Consider the following 15354-nt stretch of genomic DNA (forward strand, 5'->3'; position numbering starts at 1 on the left):
TGGGTCTGGAAGTTTGGCAGCAAGGGAGTGGTGGCCATTTAATACAGCCACCCTCCCTCCTGCCAAATTTCCAAACCCCAAGTCCCACGCACCCAGTGAGAGACGGGCCATCCCTCTGCAGGGCAAGTTTGAGTCCATGCCACACCCTCTTTCCCCCACGGCGCTGGGTTGTTAAGGCCTCTTTCCCCGTTGAGGGGCCAAGAGAAGCCCTCTTCCCCACCCCTACCACCTGTGGAACTGGACTTCTCCCCACCCCCATCCTGGCCAGTTGATGGCCATCACATTGGCCCCAGGCACTGGATCAGAACTACCATCTGACCTATGCTTGGACCAGACACTGCCCATTTGGCCTGCCGGGGAAAAAAGTTGAGCACCACTGTTCTATGCTGCCAAGAGAGGCTATGTGAGTCTTGACAAGTGTAGCAAATTCAAGGCATAGAGAGAGGCTTTGTTGTGAGGGAGGAATATTTTGACACTTCTACAAATCTCTTTCAGTTGCTTTCAAAACTTTTTAAAGATTTTGAATTTTTTTTTTTTTTTTTTTTCAATTACTGATAAAGCTCCTTTTCCTTATCCAAGAAAGAGGTCTTCCCCCACCCCGATAAAGATTTTTCAAAGATTTTTTTTCATTCAGTAGTTTTTAATTTTGCCATTATTTTATGCCAGATGTACTCTTAAGGTAAGTAAAAGGACTGTACGTACTGTCATAGATTCACCCTAAAACCAAGTTGCCTTTGGGATTCACCATATGGCCTGCATGAATATTCTCCCAGATTACTTTTATGTTGTTCGGTTTCTATTTGTAGCTAGTGTGAATGTGGCTTCAGCGTTATTTTCATATCTATATGTATGATGTATTTGATATAAATGTACTTCTTTAATTTCATGATATAACTGCAAGATAATCAAATGAGGTATTAGCCTACACCCAAAGGCATTGTTGAGGATTTTGGCGACTCATATGCTGGGGGTGGGGCTGGTTGGAAGCGATTTAGGAAGCTATCTGGGGTGTGCTTTGTCTTTTGGATGATCACAGGTCTAGGGAGAGTCCAGGTTCCCCAGCTGCCAGAGCTGGTAGAAATAGAAGAAAGGCTGATCTCTAAAAACACTGTCGGGACTCTTGGGAGAGCAAGGGTATAGCCAGATGAAAGGGTAAGATTTTTTTTCTTGCTGTTTGTTTCTGTTTTCAAACCAACAGTCAGTTTTGCTTTTTTAAAATTTTAGATAGATGGATAGATCTCTCTCCACACAGATGGATGGATTGATCGATCTAGACAGGCAAAGTTGGCCCATGGGCTGGATCCAGTTGGCTGGGGACTCAATTTCCGAGCCACCTCTGCCTGCGTGGCTTGTGCTGGTCTCCATGGAAATCCCAGCCGCACCTGCGTGGGAAAGCTAAGTCTAGGGTTGCATTGGAGACTAGCTTCAGCTGCACCAGCAGTGCATGTGGCAGAACAGTGCAGGTGAAGGTGCTTGGAGCTGCTGGGAATTTAGGATTAGGGCAGCTTGCTCCAGAGCAGAGCTGTGATGTGTAGCCTGCATGCTCCAGGCAGGGGTGCGCAAGCAGGGTATTACAGTTATGTCCTCGCTCCAAACCAGGCTGTCACTGCTGCAAGGAGCCAGGACAGAGCTGCTCTCCCCTGCTTACTTGCCCCAGCCTGGAGCGTGCAGGCTACAGATTGTGGGTCTTCTCTGGCTCGAGAGCAAGTTGCCCCCCAAGTTCCCAGCGGCTCTGGAGCAGCCCCCTGTGCTGCAGAAGCAGCTGAGGCTGGTCTCCATGGCTACCCCAGCCTGAACTTCCCCCTTGGGGTGCAGCTGGGGTCTCCATGGAGACCAGTACAAGCTATGAGGGCAGGGGCATCTGAGAAATGGAGTCTGGCTGGCAGCCGGATAGGCCATTTTGCCCACCGGATATATATGTTTACTCCCCGTGTAATAAATCCTTTTGCTATTTTGTCTCCTTACTGTTTGTCTGTGGAAAGAGAGATTGCTGGGTTAGTGATATTCTGAGCTAGCCTTTTCTATGGAAAGGGGAACCTAAAATTTCTTTCACAACCCAACAGAGTGGCCACCTGAGGCTGGCAGAGATTCCTTTACTGCAGCTGTAGGGTCCAGTATAATGGCTGTGGAGATGAGGCTTGCTGAAGTAAGGAGTTCTCAGGGCAGCTACGGTTTGTTCCTTGGTGCAAGTGGCAGCACAGTGGAGAGAAATTCAGGGCTCTGGGGCCCCCTTGTGAATGGGTTTGTGATGTACTTTAGCGTTAAAGGGATAGCATCAACTTGAAAATATATATTTTTTAAAACTGCCAGCTACCCCTAAGTTTTTTTACTGCTAATGTGAGGCTTTAATGTCATTTTCCTCTTTTTAAAATAGGGAATGACTTATTTTTTTCCATAGAATTTTCACACAGCAGAAGGAGAGAATGACTGGGGCTCACATACCTTTCTGTTAAAAAATATATATTTTTCTGAGTTCTTTTGACTTCTCTAATTTCTTCTTTTTTGGTGCTAGAGACATTTTTCTGTGATTGTTTTGGGGAGGGTTGCTTTCTGCAGACCGTGGCCTCAGAGCACTATGTGCATACTCTATTTCTGGAGGGCTGGAAGAAAAACAAATTTTAGTTCAGTTTCAGACCTGAATTGTATGAATTTTTATACAGTTGTTGTCTTGAGTCCCTTCCCTGAATCCACAGAGCCTAGCTTAACCCTGTTTTCCAGATCTTTAATCTTACCAGAAAAGAATTCTTTTTTTCTTTTTCATCAGGGAGAGTTCTTGCTCTTTTTGTGGCAGTCTTCGAAGTCAGAAATTCTGGCTTCTGCATATTGTATATTATACTACACGGAATCTGTTTTGCCCTTGATCTCATTAACAGATACCTATAACTTCAAAAGCTTCAGCTAGAGTCTTATTTTTTGCAGCTTGAGCATTTTAAATTTATTTTTTCATTTCTGGTAGCACAAAAAATATGATTTTTCTGACCTTGAGTGCAGAAACACTTAAAGAGAGGAGAGTGAAATCTTCCCAGAAAGAACACTTAAAGACCTCTATTTGGTACTCTCCGGGGCTGACTTTTATATTTAAAAGAAAGCGTGGGTTATTCAATTATAAAAAGACATAGACATAGGCAATAAGGAAGCATCTAGAATTTTCATCTCCTCAAGAGGCCAATTCATGAAGGAAATGAGGTTGAAATTAATGTGGCTACTGAAAGTAAACTGGAAAAAATGGGTGTGGAGTTTCACTATACTACACATAAGTAAAATCCTGGCCATTAAAAAATGAACCAGACTTAATTCAGACCCCTACCTCTCTCAGATCTGATTCAACAAGCTGCAGCAGGAGGTGGGGGCCAGGGGAGTGACAGTAACTGCATTATTTATCTTATAAATATGCATCTCTTGCTGATCTATCCCAATTGTTAAATTGTTTGGGGAAAGAAATCTTAGCCTTATATATAGCAAATTTACATAAAAATCATCATGGAGTGGTGGGAAACACTTTGCACATTATGCTTAGCTGGGGGACAGAGGGGAGGGATCATTCTAAGAGTAGCATAAATATCATAGAATCAATCCCAGCAAAGTAGGGCTAGAAGGGACCTCCAGAAGTGATCTAGTCCAGTGTTTCTCAACCCATGGGTTGCAGCCCAAAAGTGGGTCGCAAGAACATATGAAAGGGTCGCAGACAAACTTTAAAAATGGATTCTCCTTTAAAGGAGACAATGGGAAACTATGGCTTTTCCCTTGCAGGCTGGCAGAGTTTCAACATGCGAGGGGCTGCTTGGGGGCCCCCTATGCTCCATACACATTCTGTCCCACACACTTACTCCCTGCCCCATACACTGGGAGCCTGTGGGTGGGGAACAGTAGATTAGGAGTATGGGGCACTGGGTCGGGACTGGCCATTGGTGTTTACAAATGGGTCCTGGCACAAACAAGGTTAAGAACCACTGATCTAATCTAAATCTCCTGCCTGAGGCAGCAGGATCATTCCTCTCCAAACCATGTCAGTGGCATAACTAGGACAGAGTTCAATAAAACAGCTGCTGCTGGCAACAGTGCGGTAGTGTTGATGGTGTGGCAGCAACCGGAAGTTGTGAGTGCCCCTGTGGCCCAGGTGCCTGCCTGCATTGCTATACTGCTGATTCTTGCCTAACCTCTTACTAAAACTACACAGCCAACTCTGTCATACAACCACAAGTCATAGCACCTTTACCTGTCACAGGTAAAGCAGGAGGACAAAGGCAACCAGGGTTCTGCAGCCACAAGGGATGTTAAAGTATAATAAAGGAAGAGGGCCAGGCCCACCTCCCTACTACAGAGAAAGGCAGAAAACCCCACAGTCTGTACCAGTGTAACTATAAAGTAAAATTCTTTTCTGACCCCAAATGTGATTGATGTGATCCTATGCAGAGGAGCAAGACCTTCAAGCCAGGGACCTTCACATTGTAGTCCCAGCAGGAATACTGTGGCACATCACAGTTAAAATCCTCAACTTTGGCTGCAGCCAACACCCAGTTCTGCTAAAGGAAGGTATGGAGGGGAGAGAGGGTTGGAGGGAGGAACAACCCCCCGCCCAATAAAACCCTGATGTGTAGCAACAGGATGGGGGGGAGGGGGGAGGAGTTCCTTCCCAGCACCATGTGGCAATCAACACAGTCTAGAAACATGCAAAATACCCATAGTAGAGCATAGAAGTAGGTATTCCTGGATCATCCCTGACAAAGGTTTATCCAGCCTCTTCTTGAGCAACTGCAATGATGGATATTCCACAGCTTCCCTTGGCAGGCTGTTCCACTGTCTCACTGTTCTAGCAGTGAAGAAGTTTTTCCTGATATCCAGTTTAAGCCTATTTTGCTACAACCTCAAGTCAGTTGGTCCACATCTGCCTCTAGCAAGAAAGAAAAGGTGTTCTCCCTCTTCTTTATGGCAGCCTTTTTTTTTTTTCTTTCAAATAAAGCAGTATTTGAAGACCTGCTATCATGTCACTTCTAAAGTGCCTTTACCTCAATCTGAACATGCTTAGTTCTTTCAGCCTCCCTTCATATGATTTGCCTTCCAGCCCTTTATCGTTTTTGTATCCCATCTAACTTCTCCATGTCCTTTTTAAAATGTGGAGCCTAAAACTGCATAAAGCACTCTAGATGAGGCCTAGTCAGTTCCATGTAGAGAGGCACTGTCACCTCCCTTGTCTTGCATTTAATGAATGCATCTGTGGATGCAACCCAAAACCACATTCACCTTTTCAGAAAGTCATCACACTGCAGACTCGTACTGAGTCTGTGATCCACCAAGACCCCTAGTTCCTTCTCCGTAGTGGTGCTGTCTAGCCAGTTGTTCCCCATTTTGCATGTGTGTTGAATTAATCTTCCTGAGGTGCAGCATCTTGCATTTGTCAGCATTGAACTTCATCCTGTTAGTTCCGGCTAAACTTTCCAGTCTGTCCAGATTGTTCTGAATTCAGCCTTCAACTACGTGAAGGATGGTCCCAAAGAGGATGGAGCTAAACTGTTCTGAGTGGTGACAGATGACAGAACAAAGACCAACGGTCTCAAGTTGCAGCAAGGGAAGTTTTGGTTGGTTATTAGAAGAACTGTCTTACCAGGAGGGTAGTAAAGCAGTAGAATAGGGTTACCCATAGAGGTTGTAGAATCTCCATCCTTGGAGATTTTTAAAACCTGGGTAGACAAAGCCCTGGCTGGGATGATGTAGTTGGGAATGGGCCTACTTTGATCAGGGAGTTGGACTAGATGACCTCCTGAGGTCCCTTCCAACCTTAATTTTCTATGATTCTAGGAATTGCACTCTTGTCCTCTAGTATATATGCAGTCCTTTCCAGTTTCATGTCATCTGGGTGCTTGTTCAAGAACTTAATCCTTTTCAATCTCAAAATCAATAATAAACACATTGAACAGCACAGGGCCTAGGACAGGCAGCTGTAGGATGCCACTCGAAACCCCTTGCCATTCTGACATGGATACATTTATAATTACCCTTTGCTTGCGGTTATTGAGTTAGTTGTTTATCCATTTTGTGGTGGTGTTGTCTTGCCCACAATTTTCCAACTTGTGATTGTCTCCAATATATGATGATACCTTTGATCTTGTTTGAAGGTATGTGCAAACAGACTTTGAATGTTCTTTTTTTTATTGTTTAACTTCAGTGTAACTTCTTTATATTTTATACAGCTTAAGAACTCAGAGTCTTTTTATGAAGGTTTTTGTTTTCTTGCATATTGAGAATATTTCTTTTTGTTGGGTGTCTTCAGGTTTTGTTCTCCCTCCTCCCCTCTTTATTTATGTTGTGTACATGTGTGTTTGCATGTGCCAATGAATATTCCAGAGTTGTAGATGTATAAACCATCTTTTATCGCTTGAATTCTGATGCATGTATTTTGCTGTGGTTTTCAGATAAAGGCATTAATGTTTGTTTGTTTTTTTCTTGAAGTAGAAACTGGTCTCTCGTTGTGTTTGCTGATCTAAAATGTGTTTGGTTCAACTTTGACATTTCTTTAAAGAAATGTCAGTACAAAAGACAACCCGCCTGAAAATTCTGCAAAGAAAAACATAACCGGTACATGTAGGATATATATGTAGATTTTTTGGATACATAGATTCATCATGTTGTCAGTAATGTTTGTCAGTTAAAAAAAAACGTGTATTGAAAACTAGATTGAAACCCCCTTCCCCCTAAATGCCCTTTGTGGTATTGCAGCTACTTCCACCTTAACACTGAGTCACTGAGGGGGCACTTTGCAACACAAACTTGACCACACTTTTTTTGCAAGGTGAAGCATATAGGCTCAAAAGGGATGCGTGCCTGAACAAGGAAACAGAAGAGTTGTAGGGTGCCATCAGAGCTGACTTCTGCGAGTTGGTTTCCATGGCTCTTCAGAGTCCCCATCTGAGCCCGGCCCAGCAGCAAATTGGCCAAGTGTGTTATCCTTCCCTCAGCTATTCAGTATGGGATAGAGAAGATATACAGTCACAGAAAAGTCCAAATATGATGTGCCAAAGAGGGTGCTGGGACAACAGAGTGGCCCCTGCTGAGGACGGTTCAGCAAAGTGTAGAAGAGCGTCTCCTACTTTCTCCTCGTAAAAAGCTCGGGCTGTTGACACTGCTGGGTTCCAGCGGTAGACAGAGTTGCTGATGGGCAGGGCCCCAGGCAGCTGACATCATTGGAGGTCTCCCGTTCTCATGGCATTGGGCAGTTTGTACAGGTTGTGTCAAGCTGGATGACCTAGCTCAGGTGTTGCTGCCAGTAAGTGCCACCTCCATGTCATTTGCATGGGTAATGTCCATGTGTACAGTGCTTCCCAGACAAGATCTCAAAGGAAATCCTGCTCCTTTCACTGAGGGAGAACAGGATTGTGGTAAGACATGGGGCCACTCTCCTTTTGTCATTGTGTAGAATACAATTCTTCTGCCTGTTTTTCCTGTCTGTCTCGTGCTAGGTAGGCCTGTGCAAGTTGGCAGCGATCCGATCCGGTTTCAAATCTGGCCGTTTCAGATGGCCATGATCTGATCCATAGCTCTGGACCGGGTTTCCACCTTGATCCAGTCAAAGCAGCTCTGAAGTTTTGGAGTTACCTCAGAGATCTGGCCATAGGATATAATGGGGAATCAATGAAATATCTATAACTTTGTTGGTTTTTGTCCACTTTGGATGGAACCTGCAGGGATGGTAGCCTCTGCTAAGAGCATGAAATCTGCCATGTTTCAAGAAGATGGGTACAACGGTTTTGGTGGAACTGTACCCCAAATTCTTGAAAGCCAAACTCATGTCATGGCTGTGTGTTACACCCCAGGAGGTTCGAAACTTTAGGGGTGGTAGCTTTTACTGAGGCCACAAAGCTTGCCAAGTTTCAAGGAGATAGGTGCAGGGGTTTGGGGGGAACTATACCTCAAGCTGCGGACAAGCAAAACTCGTGCCATGGGTGACGCTGCGTGTGTTAAGGTGCAACAGGGTGACAGCTGCAGGGATGGTGGCCCCTGCTGAGTCCATGACACCTGCCAGCTGTTGAGGAGATTGGTGCAGGGGGGTTCTGGGGCCCAGCACCCCTAGCTGCTGACAGGCAAAACTTGTGACAAGACTCTGTCTTGTGGCAGTTGATTGTCTGTATTGATTCTTTCCTCTCCTTAGCCTGGTTTTGCAGGTGCTAATTGATGCTTGTTAAGTCGTTATGTAGTAGCTAGGTCCTATGTATCGAGCTGGTCCCCAAGTCCATGGTCCCTGAGTAAATCATAACTGATTGCATACAAAAAACTAGAACTCTTGGTTCCAAAATGATACCTTTTATTAGACCAACTGGAAAATGCAAGAAAATTGTCCTTTTCTGCAAGCTTTTGGGATCAAAGTCACTTTGTCAGGCTCTGGGAAAAGTGTAGATTGTACAAGATGGTAAAGAGTCCCCATAGGTAGGAACTAAACTTTATTTTTGCACAGAGGGAGCTGAAGATGGAAGTCTGTCCCTCTGGGACCATGAGAGTGTCTTTGTGAGTTGTGTTGAGTAGCTCTGATGTGTTGATCAGGTAGAATTCCTTCCATGAAGGTGTCAGATGGTAGGCAGGGAGGCAAAAAAACTTCCTTGTTGTTTTGTAGTGAAGTTTAAAATCCAAAATCAGCTATGTTTCAGGGGTGTACTTCCATGTTTCAGGGGTGTACTTGGTAGCCTTGTTGGTCTGAGACAAAAAGACATACAAAAAACCATGGTAACAATCATGATTGATTGGTAACTGGTAACACAGTAGCTTAGCAGCCAGGCCTGCAGCAATGGGTCCCATGCCCCAAGATGGACACTGTCAGTCCCACAAGCACCCATGTCATGAGTGTTGCTTGTCCACAGCTTGAGGGGCAGTTCCCCCCCCCCCCCAAACCCCTGCACTGATCTTCTTAAAACTTGGCAGGCTTTGTGGCCTCATTAAGAGCTACCACCCCTGCAGTTTTCATCCCACTATGTAGTAATGCCTAGACGTGACATGAGTTTTGCTTTCAATAATTTGGGGTAGTGTTCCCCCCAAACCACTGCACCGATCTTCTTGAAGCTTGGCAGGCTTCATCCTCTATGCAGAGTCTACCATCCCTGAGAATTTCATCCAAATTGGACAAAAAACAACAACGTTATAGATATGTTATTGTTTCCCCGTTGTACCTTATGGCCAGATCTCCATGGCAGCTCTGAAGCACTTCCAAAGCTCCAAACTGCTTCAGGAAGCCAAACAAGGCCAGTGCTCTGATGTGGACATGCTGCTTTGGACCCTGAAGTGTTCGAAGCTTCTCTGGATCTGAAGCTGTGTCCGAAGCCTCGCACAGCCCTACTGCTAGGCATGTAGCAGGAAGGGAGGGGAGTCGCCTATTGCCTCTGAATTCTGTCTGCCCACATCCCAGACTTGTGGTGTGGGTTGACATTGAAGTGGATGATATGGCAGTGTTCCTTCCTTGGAAAAACCCCTTCTGTGCACCAAAACTATCATCTTAGTTTCCTAGATATGATAGGGAGTTTCAACATACCAGTTTTTAAGTATGAGGCTAGCGCAGAGCTAGTCAGGGCAGCAAATGCCTCTCCCAGAAGCCAGCATGTTACCTAGAAGTTTTACCTGATATCACAGATTCATAGACATTAGGGTCAGAAGGGACCTCAGTAGGTCGTTGAGTCTGACCTGCCCTGAGTAGGAAAGAGCACTGGGGTCAGATGACCCCAGCTAGATGCTTGTCCAGTCTCTTCTTGAAGACCGTCAAGGTAGGGGAGAGCACCACCTCCCTCAGAAGCCCATTCCAGATTTTGGCAACCCTTATTATGAAGAAGTTCTTTCTAATGTCCAACCTAAATCTGCTTTCCATCAATTTGTGGCCATTGTTCCTAGTTATTCCAGGGGTGCCCTAGTAAACAGAGCATCTCCTATTCCCTGCTGCCCTCCCCTGATGAATTTATAGGCAGCCACAAGATTATCTCTCAGCCTTCTCTTGTGAAGGCTGAAGAGATCTAGCTCCTTCAGTCTCCCCTTGTAGGGCTTTGCCTGCCGGCTTCTGACCATACGAATGGCCCTCCTCGGAACCCTTTCAAGATTTATCTGCATCCCTCTTGAAGTGCAGTGCCCAAAACTGGACATAGTACTCCAACTGTGGTCTGGCCAGTGCTGCATAGAGGGGAAGTGTCATTTCCCTGGACCTGTTTGTCATGCATCTGTTTAGTGCATGATAAAGTTTGGTTAGCCTTGTTGATCACTTCATCACATTGATGACTCATGTTCATCTTGGAGTCAGCTATGACTCCAAGATCCCTTTCTGCTGCTGTGCTGCTGAGAAGGTCATCCCCCAGCCTGTAAGTGTGCTGGTGGTTCTTTTTGCCCAGGTGCAGCGCTTTGCACTTGTCTTCATTGAACTGCATCCTATTTTGTTCTGCCCATTTTTGCAACCGGTCCAGATCCACCTGCATCTGTTCCCTACCCTTTGCTGTGTTAACTTTGCCCTATAATTTGGTGTTATCAGCAAACTTGGACAGGGTGCTCTCTATGCCCTTGTCCAAGTCACTGGTGAAGACATTGAATAGCGCTGGCCCAAGGACCAAGCCTTGCAGGACTCCACTGTCCACGTCTTTCCGGTCAAGCATTGACCCATCCACTACCACTCTCTGGGTGCGACCCCTAAGCCAATTTGCCACTCATCTGACTGTGTAATCTTCTACATCACAACCTGTCAGTTTATTTACGAGAATGGAATGTGATACCATATCAAAGGCCTTCTTAAAGTCTAGATAGATGACATCTACCTCAACTCCTGCATCTAAGCATTTTGTGACCTGGTCATAAAAAGAAACAAGGTTAGTCGGGCAGGATCTACTTGTAGTGAACCCATGCTGATTTTTCCTTTCAGCATTATTTCGCATGCTGGGCTCCCACAAATGTGATCCTTAATGTTTTTTCCAGAGTTTTCCCAAGGATAGAGGTGAGACTAACTGGCCTATAGTTTCCTGGTTGGCCCCTCCTCCTGTTCTTGAAAATAGGGACTACACTGGCCCTTTTCCAGTCCTCTGGGACCGTGAGTGCTCAAACAGTCATGACAGCAGCTATACTATGACTGGCCAATTCCTTCAGCATCTTTGGATGAAGATGGCACTCTGGTGTAGTGCCCGAAGACTGGAAGAAGGCCAATGTGGTGCCTATCTTCAAGAAAGGGAGGAAAGTGGATCTGGCAAACTATAGGCCGATCAGCCTGACTTCTATCCCAGGGAAGGTCTTAGAAAAGTTTGTTAAAGAGGCCATCCTCAATGGACTGGCCGACACCAACATCCTGAGGGATAGCCACCATGGGTTTGTTGTGAGTAGGTCTTGCTTGACCAATCTCATTTCCTTTTTTATGACCAGGTGACCTATCACCCTGGACAAGGGAGAAGAGGTTGATGTTGTATATCTTGACTTCAAAAAAGCCTTCAATCTGGTATCCCATGATCACCTCGTGATAAAACTGGCCAATTGTGGCCTTGGGTCCACCACAATCCGCTGGCTGGGAAATTGGCTCTGTGGTCGGTCCCAGAGGGTGGTAGTAGACAGAAGTCAATCGTCATGGTGCCCTGTGACCAGTGGGGTCCCCTAAGGCACTGTCCTTGGACCCATATTGTTCAACATCTTCATTAATGAAGTGGACATTGGAGTCAGAAGTGGACTGGCCAAGTTCGCTGATGACACCAAACTCTGGGGCAGCTCACCCACACCTGAAGACAGGAGGGTGATCCAGACTGACCTGGATCAGCAAACGGGCAGATGAGAACCTGATGGTGTTTAACACTGAAAAATGCAAAGTTCTCCACCTTGGAAGGAAAAACCAGCATTCTTATAGGCTCGGCAGTGCTACGCTGACTAGCACTACAGAAGAAAGAGACTTGGGTGTCATCGTTGACCACAAGATGAACATGAGCCTTCACTGTGATGTTGCAGCTAGTAAAGCAACCAAAACACTGACTTGCATCCATAGATGCTTCTCAAGCAAATCCTGGGATGTCATTCTACCCTTGTACTCGGTCTTGGTGAGGCCACAGCTGCAGTACTGTGTCCACTTTTGGGCCCCACAATTCAAAAAGGATGTGGAGAAGCTTGAGAGAGTCCAGAGGAGAGCCAGGTACATGATCAGAGGTCAGAACAACAGACCTTACAACAACAGGCTGAGATCTATGGGGCTCTTTAGCCTGGAAAAGCGCAGGCTCAGGGGTGATCTGATGCCACTTATAAGTTTATCAAGGGTGACCACCGGTTTTTGGGGGAACATTTGTTCACCAGAGTGCCCCAAGGATTGACGAGGTTGAATGGTTATAAACTACTGTAAGACCATTTCTTGCTGGGATCCTATGACAACAGCTGACTTCCTGCCCTTCGGGTGGGGGGCTGGACTCGATGATCTTCCGAGGTCCCTTCCAGCCCTAATGTCTATGAAATCAATAAATCTATGAAGTTCATCTGGTCCCACTGATTTGAACACATCCAGCCCCTCCAAGTGCCTTGTCACTAAGTCTGCACTAACTGTTGGTGGGCTGCTGTCCCTCCTGTGTCTGTCTATGATCCAGTAGGGAGATTTGTCTTGATCTGTGTCTAGGAATAGATGCCAAGAACTCATTGAAGAGCACAGCTTTGTCCCCCCTCGCTGTCACCAATTGCCCTAGTTTGTCCTGTAGGGGTCCTATGCTATCCTATGCCTTCCTTTTGTTCCCTATATACCTGAAGAAGGACTTTTTGTTGTCCTTCAGTTTTTGTTGCCAGCCTAAGTTCTAATCTTGCTTTGGCCTTCCTAACTGACTCCCTGCAAGTGTGAGCCAGGGAGGTATACTCCTCCTTGATAGCTACCCCCTTTTCCACACCCTGTATTCCTCTTTCTTTGCCCTTAAGCTTTCCTGGACTTCCTTGTTCAGCCCAGAGGGCTTCTTGGTCCCTTTGCCCCTTTTATATGCAATGGGATCGTCTCCGTCTGTGCGTGTAGGATTGCTCCCTTGAGAAATGACCACCCTGCCTGGACCCCCATTTTGTCAGTGCTCTTGAGTTTTAACACCTCACTAACTATTCTCCTGAGCACACTGAAGTTAGCCTTTCTGAAGTCTAGCACTTCATCCCTGCTGGTTAGTCTATCCACCCTTTGCTGGATAGTGAATTCAGTCAGTTGATGGTCACTATCCCCTAGGTTACCTTGTACCAGTAGATTCCCCACCAGGTCATCCCGTGTAGCTAACACCAAGTCCAGCAAGGCATTTCCCCTAGTGGGATCATATACCTCCTGCATTAGGTGGAGGTCCTGTATGCAAGTTAAGAACCTATGTGAGTGGTTAGATTTGGCCAACTGCTTCTCCCAGCAGATGTCCAGGTAGTTTTAGGTCACCCACCCATGACAACCATATCTCTCGAACGTACAGCCCCTGAGAGCTGTCTGGAGAATTCCAGGTCTACCTCATCCTCCTGGTATGGTGGTCTATAGTAGACCAAGTCCCTTCCCCACCCTCTCAACCCCCCCCCCCCCCCCCCCCCCCCGAACCCACAGTACCTCGGTTTGGCCCTCCTCTGATCCCATATCTGGGAAGTGTGGTTTGTTACACCTGCTGGCTTTTGTAATTAATGGACTAAAAAGGTTCTAAGATCCAGTAGTTTACAAGAGCAGTGGTACTGGGCAGCACACTGAAAGGAAGGTATGCCTTTGTCTAGCAGCAGCACTTCCTCCCAAACATGGAGGAAGAGCGCGGGTCTGGGATGTGGCTTCCAGTCAGGGTCCTATGGGGAGTTTAAGGAGGTGCAGGTGATGGTGGGTGGGGAACAGCATAGCCTTCGCACTGTCTTCACACTCAGGTTTAAAGAATGGTAAAGTATGAGATCTGCATTTAATACCTGCTGTGGAAAAAGTCTTCTGAATAATTTGCACGGATACCCCAATGAATAGATGTGACTTTTGTGTTTAAGCACACAAAATATTATATTATATATCAAATATTATAGCTAATGTTTGATATCTCCACCAATAAAGGTAGAATTAAACTCTCACATTTGTCTTTTTAATACACGCTCATAATGAATAAAGTGCAACAAATGTCCTTTTTATGGTATGAAACGCTTATACTACTTTATTTCATGTTTTGGGTCTTACTAAAGGAAATGGAAGCACTGTTCAAAACCTTGAGGTATAAAGTAATACATCAACAATAAAAGTACATAATGTATTTGCCTTTCTGGAATGTTATTTGTTTTTTAATTGGGCTAGATCAAATGTTTTTTCTAAAGTGTATCTGATTTATATTGATGAAATTAACTGAAACTGGATTTTACTACATTATATTTGCTTTTTAATTGATTGAAGTCCTTTTCTTTTTCAATTACCAGACAGCATTACTGAAACGTCAGAGTCGATATATATGCTCTACAGTTCCTGATAATGCAGAGAAGGAAGCTCACAGTTTGTTTGTAACTGAGGTAACTGTGTGTGGAGTGGGGGGGAAGGTATACACGTGTACACGCATGTAACTACAGATTTCAGTTGTCGGTTTGCTTTTTTAGATCGAATATTTATTGTTCTCTAGCTAATCTAATTCACACCCAGTGGGGGTCCAGGGGAAATGTCCAGTAGGGCTGTGCAACATTTCTCTGGGTGTTTCATTTCGAAGGTGTTTCGATGTGTTTCGAGCTCAAAACAGCAAAATTGCACTGAAACAAATGTATTTAAAACAGCTTTGAAATGAAACAAGGGCTTACTTGGCTCCAGTGCTTGTCCCAGCCGGCAGCAGCAGCCTCCTATGATCTGGCAGGCAGATCAGGGACCCACCCGCATCCCCAGGAGGGCTGCAGGGGCTGTGTTGGATGCCTCCTGGGGGTTAAGGCCTCTGGATCTGCCTGCTGGATGACAGGAAGCTGCCGCTGCTGGCAAGTGATAGGAGTTTTCCTTGTTAACAACTTGAGGTGCAGTTTCCCAGAAACCTCTGCACTTATATCCTTGAAACTTGGAATGTGTCATGCCCTCAGAAGGGGCTACCATCCCTGCGCATTTCATCTGACTCGGGCAAGAAATGACAAAGTTATAGGCAGTTTTGTGCTTCCCCACTATAGCCTATGGGCAAAGCATCAAAATAGTGAAACAGTTTCAATGGAATGAAATGGAAGAGTGCTTTCAAAACTAAGCAAAACTCTAGACGAAACACTGTTCCATTGAAATGTTGAAACGGAAGTCAAAGCGGAACAGTGCTGTTCCGCACAGCCCTAATGTCCAGGTAAGAAATCCAATTCTTTAGCAGCTGCATTTGAAGGGTGATATCTCATTTGATAACTATATATTTCATGTAATCATTGGTGTATATGTCTGAGGCTTTTTACCTGTGTCCTCTATTGCTTGTT

At 45.4% G+C, this 15354-nt stretch overlaps 1 protein-coding gene across 9 annotated transcripts in view; it reads left to right on the plus strand.

Moving 5' to 3' along the window:
* Positions 1-15354, plus strand: part of DOCK9 (dedicator of cytokinesis 9) — a 271504-nt gene that overhangs the window by 108821 nt on the left and 147329 nt on the right. For all 9 annotated transcript variants that reach the window (XM_090023020.1, XM_090023039.1, XM_090023048.1 and 6 more), the window contains exon 3: positions 14350-14439. In XM_090023020.1, coding sequence (XP_089879146.1) covers positions 14350-14439 — 90 coding nt within the window. The remainder of the gene's footprint in view (positions 1-14349; positions 14440-15354) is intronic.

This window comes from Crocodylus siamensis, chromosome 1 (assembly GCF_052110815.1).
Source record: "Crocodylus siamensis isolate JL-2025a chromosome 1, ASM5211081v1, whole genome shotgun sequence".
NCBI lineage: Eukaryota > Metazoa > Chordata > Crocodylia > Crocodylidae > Crocodylus > Crocodylus siamensis.